Source organism: Lipotes vexillifer, unplaced genomic scaffold (genome assembly GCF_000442215.2).
Source record: "Lipotes vexillifer unplaced genomic scaffold, Lipotes_vexillifer_v1.1 scaffold598, whole genome shotgun sequence".
Taxonomy (NCBI): Eukaryota; Metazoa; Chordata; class Mammalia; order Artiodactyla; family Lipotidae; genus Lipotes; species Lipotes vexillifer.
This window is the reverse complement of record NW_006777514.1, coordinates 507,881-514,021: the sequence shown is the minus strand read 5'-3', so window position 1 is coordinate 514,021 and position 6,141 is coordinate 507,881. Positions and strand designations below refer to the sequence as shown.

General features: G+C 37.8%; 1 protein-coding gene across 1 annotated transcript; it reads right to left on the bottom strand.

The window, feature by feature from the left end:
- Window positions 1–639: 639 nt before the first annotated feature.
- Window positions 640–5,891, bottom strand: CUNH3orf38 (chromosome unknown C3orf38 homolog). The gene is made up of 3 exons (XM_007451164.1): window positions 5,765–5,891; window positions 2,679–2,917; window positions 640–1,212 (listed from the first exon to the last, which is right to left on the bottom strand). The coding sequence occupies exons 1-3, from the start codon at window positions 5,889–5,891 to the stop codon at window positions 640–642; spliced, it is 939 nt and encodes a 312-aa protein (XP_007451226.1).
- Window positions 5,892–6,141: the final 250 nt, after the last annotated feature.

Sequence of the window (6,141 nt, the reverse complement as noted above, 5' to 3'; positions counted from 1 at the left end):
ATTACTGGACTTTTTGTATAAGAATGTCATTCAAGTTTTCTAAAATGAGAGTTTACTCATTTTAGAAAGTGAGCTTACTCATTTACTGAGTTTACAGTAAACATCTCTAAAATTTGTATTTTTTAAGCAATACTGTCATGAGATGCATTTGTAAAATTACCCAGATTTAGACAAAAGTAAATGAGAAAATTAAAAGGGGAAGCCTTGAACACTATTAATTTTTTCCCGCATGACAAGTACAGATATTAGCAGAATATCCACCAAGTAAAATGAAAATAGTAACTGGTTTCTAAGGCACACAGTTAGTTACAACATCTAAAGTGGGATTTATTTGATGAATTGCATGAAGCCTTCAGAACATTTGCTGCAACTCAAGCAGAAAGAGGAAAGTGTTCACATAACATGTTAGCCTGTAGTCAAGAAAGACATTTCAACTAAAATATGTCAATCCCCGAATCTGAAATCACTTAGACATTACTGATGTAGTATTTGGAAGAATTTCTGTATAGAAGATTTTTCAGACTGAAATATAGTACTCAGTGCTTCAAGGGCTAGGTAAAATTAGTTCTCTTTTGTTCAACAGTGCCTCATTTCCACTAGATAAAGTTTGGTCTCCAGTCTCACAATCCAATGCCTGCCTTACACTGAGTCATCCTTCACTGGACCACACAAAGTGTTTACATTATAAAAGGCTTCTAGATCACTTGGTTCAAGTGTAATAGCTGGTTTCATTAATGTTTCAGGAGCAAGGGAACTCTCTCCAATAATTCTCAGGTTGATAAATTTGATTTTCCAAGTATTCTCCACAAAAGGGCAGCGGATGAGTCCAAAAATTTGTTCAAAAATGCCCAAACAAGTGTTCTCTCGGTGGACAGTCCCAGCAACTCCAACCATAACTAGACCATGGGGAGAAGAAGCACATTTCAGTCCATGGGAATCTAGGTTGGGACTGAGAAAAAGATATTCTTCTTTCACTAGTGACAGGAGACGAAGGCTCACAATTTCTGCTCCATGGTAGTCTATCACATTTTGCTCAGATGTGTTGTAATAAAACCTAAGCTTGACATCATGCCAGAAGTGCTGTGGCCCCCATTCATCTTGAGGTGTTCCCAGAAGAGGATTCTGACAATTAAGAAGTTCAAAGAACCAGTGACAGAATTCTTCACCTAATCGACGAAAATCAACCTTTTCAGCTTTTTTATCTTCTTTCTCCTGTTGATTAATAAAACCAACGTTAATTCTTGTATCTATTTACTATATTGCCTGTTTCATAGCTAACTTTTAAGGTACTAATTTAAGGTACTACCTGTGAACTCACTGAACCCATCTTGCACAGTAAATTATTTCTCAAAAAGGGGAGGTCATTTTAGAATTTCTCAGCTTAAACTTCTGAAAATTCCTCTAAGAAATTAAGGTTCAAAGTCTCTTAAAATATCAGCATGAATTAAGAGCCAATAATAAGGATTTACATAAGCATTTTCTCTTGATTGTGGCAGTGATTTCACAGGTGTGTTATTTGTCAAAACTTTCAAACTGTATGCTTTAAATGAATACACTTCACTGTGGTATATTTTATATGCAGCAAAGTTTATAATAAACATGTCTTTAAACACACTTCTAATATGATTGAAACAGCTTACTTTCTATGACTGGGATTATTTTATACTATTTCTTTCCAAAATGAATATTGCAAAAATACACCTGATAGGCTAGATTTTATTCAACAATGTATTCCAGAGCACAGTACCTCATCTAGGTGGTGAAAGATCTTGTATTTACTGGGCACATGCTATTACTGAATGTACTGGGCACTGTGCTTGGCACTTAAGTGCTATTTCCGTCTTTCTCCACAAGCTTTATGACACAGATATTATCATTATGCCCGTTTTATAAACAAGGCTCACAAAGGTCCTTACTTGCTCATTTACAGCTAGTATACAGCAGACCCTAATATGAAGTCACGTCTATATGATTTTAAAGTCAACATTCTTTTCAGTACATTAAGGAAGGCTAAGAAGTTCCTTTCCTAATGTGAAGGCAAACCTCTCTCACTGTAAAATACCATTAATTCAATGTGGGTATGTAGTTTAAAAACTGCAAGTTACCTAAAGGTTCAATCGATATTTAAATATCCACACAATATTTAAAATGTACAGTGGAGATAAAAAGAAATACGAACAGCCAATGTCAGCTGGAGGAAATTACTAAAAGAGGATTTTTTCCTAGCTAACAAATAAAATTTTTTTTAAAATTTAAGTTTCTTTCATGAAATGTTTGCAATTTAATACCAAAGAAAGTCTTCAAAATGAGAAAGGGCTTACAACAGCACTCTTCTAAAGTGGAAAAAAGAAACTGGAGAACCAGAGGCTAAATTAAAATTAAATTGATCCTGTAGTCTATCCATTCTCTTTAAAAATCAATAGTCCCCATTTGATAAAGGGATACAAAACATTTTTTCTCACAAATCAATAGAATATTACATATACATTACTAAATATCAAAAACACTTTGTCTCGGGTGCTTTACTGCTCTTTCTTTAGGATGCAAAAAAAAAGAAAGTAAAGCTAAAAGTATTTTAAAAACAAAAAACCATTAACCAAATCATTCCAGATCTAGGATTATCTAAAGATTTTTACACAGAACTACAGTTCAGGATATGACTATAAGGTCTGTTTTACCTGTTCAAAGAGTCTAATGTCCTCTGTCTTAACTGGCTCTGGCGTTTCCTTCAATTTCAATTGTGACTGCTTTTTCCAGTAATCCTTTGCATGCTGAATAAGATTGTGTTTTTCAGTAGCTGGAGGTATAATAACCCCCTGTGTTGCCAAGTACTTAAATATGATTTCTCGGTGGACTTTTTTACGCCTCAAAAGTTCTTCTACATTTTGACTGTACACTAATATTGCACGAATGGCATCTAAAAGAAAATTATGAAGATTAATAGAAAATCATGAGTCACTTGTAAATTTGTCCACGGTCAGCAGAAACTCTATCGAATAATATTTATAAACTCTTGTCATGGCATTATTGCTTTTGTATAAGACGGTTATCATTTCTAAAAACCAGGAAGTGGGGGCTTCCCTGGTGGCGCAGTGGTTGAGAATCTGCCTGCCAATGCAGGGGACATGGGTTCGAGCCCTGGTCTGGGAAGATCCCACATGCCGCGGAGCAACTGGGCCCGTGAGCCATAACTACTGAGCCTGCACATCTGGAGCCTGTGCTCCGCAACAAGAGAGGCCGTGATAGTGAGAGGCCCGCGCACCGTGATGAAGAGCGGCCCCCGCTCGCCACAACTAGAGAAAGCCCTCGCACAGAAATGAAGACCCAACACAGCCAAAAATAAATAAATAAATTTATTAAAAAAAAAAAAAAAGGAAGTAGGTTGTCACGTTTTGGATTTTAAAAAATTTTCTTTAAACTATAAATTTCCCCACCTAAAATTCCTCCTCCCTTTCACTTCTCATACGAGATTGTGAATTTAAGCATTTTCTTTTAAAGAATAGTTGTATTTTAAGAAAAAATTTGAATAAGAGAAGAAAAAGTTTTAATAAGGTCAATGGAACTAAATTCATTTACAATCCCTAAAATATAGGTAAAATTACAATACTTTTCAATCTCCTCACTCTACAGATAACAAAAGTCAGGGGCAGAACCAAGACTCTTAATTTTAAAGAACTTCTATTAAACAACAGACTAAAGATTATTTTTACATATGTGAGGTATACAGAATGGTAATAAAATGAACTCCTATATACACACGACACAGCTTAAGACACAGGAATTACTGGTATCTCTGAGGCCTCATTTTACCTCTCCCTACTTAATGCTATATTCCCTCTCTCTCCTCGCTCACTTCACGTGTAGCTACTCTCCAAACTTTTATCATTCCCTCGATTTTCTTTTATTTTTTCTTTTCTTTTTCTTTGTTTTTGGCCACTCTGCCGGGCTTGCGGGATCTTAGTTCCCTGACCAGGGATCGAACCAGGGCCCCCCCAGTAGTGGAAGCTCAGAGTCCTAACCACTGGACCATCAGAGAATTCCCTCGATTTTCTTTAGAGTTGTACAGCATAACTATGTATCCCTACAAAACATAGTTTGGTATTTCTTTGAATGTTCTATAAATCTAATCCATCAATATATATAGTCTTCTATAATTAACTTTTAATGTTTCTGAGATTAATCTATGTGGCTATACACAGCTGTAGTTAATTCATTTTCAGAGCTGTACCATAGGTAATTATAGACTATACCACAAGGTATCTATCCTTTTGTTTATAGACTTTTATTATGTGTATCCAATTACAAATACTATTACTTTGGACATTTCCACACTTGTCTCCCAGCCCAGAGGGGCAAGCAGCATGAGCATCACCTGGAGCTTGTTAGAAATGTGGAATTTATGGGCCCACTCCAAAACTACTGAATCAGAATCTGCATTTTAACAAGATCACTGAGGGACACATAGGCACATTCAAGTTTGAGAAGCTCAGGTAAGTAACCTTCCATTTAAGGAGATAATATCGAACTTGTTTTCCAAAGTACTAGTTCTAATTTACACTCCCCCAGTAGTTATCAACGACATACTTCACAAGATCAACAACACTTGACGTTTTTACATTTAGTTTTTGCCAACTTGGTACATATGAAAGGCACCATGTAGTTTTGGTTTTCATTTCATTGCTTTCTAAAGATGTTGAGTATCTTTCAATATGCTTATTATTTTTTCCTCTCTGAGAAATGACTTCAAATTATTTAACATTTTTGTACTGGGTAGTTACGTTTCTTGATTGCTTTTGGATCCACTATCAATTAAATTCAGCAATTTTATCTATTACAATTTTAAATTCACATTCACCAAGACTGTTAGAAGGCGATTAGCATGTAAAATATATAAATGCCAAAGAACTACATTAAGTCTAAAATTATTTTCAGTCTAAATTCTTAGAAATTTATTCACTTAGTGTTCCTGGTTCACTTTCAAATGAATGACCTTAAATGGCGGAAATGTTAAAAGCAGAGAAAGACAGTTTTAAAAGGCAGACTCTTTTGTAGATACTTAAATCATATGCTAATACAGGAGGCGGACATTTTCTCATTTTAAACTAAAATTCAGCAAATTTAAAATATAACTAGCCAGGTAATATACAAAATCATAAATGCTTAAGCTGCTCATTACATTACAACCAGACTGAATATTTGTAATCCATGAAATCTACTCTACCAAAATGTTTATTTGGCTCTGAAAGTAATGTAGTCCTAGTACACAGAATCATCTCTGAAAAACTTTGGATCCAAAAAGAGACATGGATTGATCCTATCTGCTCTTTTATCACAGTAGTTGTTTTACGCAGCAGACTGATAAAAAGTGTTTATGATATCCTCCCCCAAGCTTGAAGAAAATGAGCAGCGGCTGACACGCGTCAGCTGATCGAAACTGAAAATGGAAAACACCCTGACTCCCCGGAAATCTTCAAAAAACAAACAAACAAAATCACTATTCACGTACTCTGCATCTTCGAAACAAGCAGCATTTGTCCACAACGTATAATGAATAAAACCTGGAAGCAGCGCCATTTTCAGCCTGCGTCTGAAGCAACAGAGCAGCTATAGGGGCCGAGATTCCCGAGGGTTCCGCACAAGCGCAATCCCGGACGGGCTGGGAAGGAGGCCTACCACTGCCTCCACTCACACGCTCCCGCCAGCTGGGGGCCGGGTGAGGCCTGGGGAGGGACGGCCGCCCTTGGGGAGAAGGGTCTACCTTTACCTTGGCGGTCCTCAGGCTGCACCAGGCGGTTGGTGATGGTGTCGCATAGGGCCATGATCTCGTCGTTGTCCAACAGGCCGAGCAGGTTACGACAGCCCTCCATCTCTGGGTAGCTGAGCCCCGACATCTCTACCCCCAGAAAGCGGGGAGAGGACGCCAATAACTTCGCTCCCTTAGGCCCACTGGGCCGGCGCCGTGGCCACAGGTACCGGAAATGCTCTTCCTGTTGTTCGCAGCCAAAAGGCCTCGGGTATTCCAGAGCCGTGGGCGCGGAAGTGATCGTTAATGAGGGCACTAAGGGAACGCGGTGCTCTGAACGGTGGTTCCGGTCTCTCGGGGACTGAGTGGAGTCCCACGGACCTCACTTTAGGGAAACT

What these genes read in the sequence shown, in the direction of transcription:
- CUNH3orf38 (XM_007451164.1), bottom strand. Translation starts at nt 5,891, where the DNA reads ATGTCGGGGCTCAGCTACCCAGAGATGGAGGGCTGTCGTAACCTGCTC. An exon ending in GCAGCCTGAGGACCGCCAAG is followed by an intron (nt 2,918 to 5,764) that starts GTAAAGGTAGAC and finishes ATTTTCTTTTAG; the next exon opens with ATGCCATTCGTGCAATATTA. An exon ending in ACATTAGACTCTTTGAACAG is followed by an intron (nt 1,213 to 2,678) that starts GTAAAACAGACC and finishes ATTAATCAACAG; the next exon opens with GAGAAAGAAGATAAAAAAGC.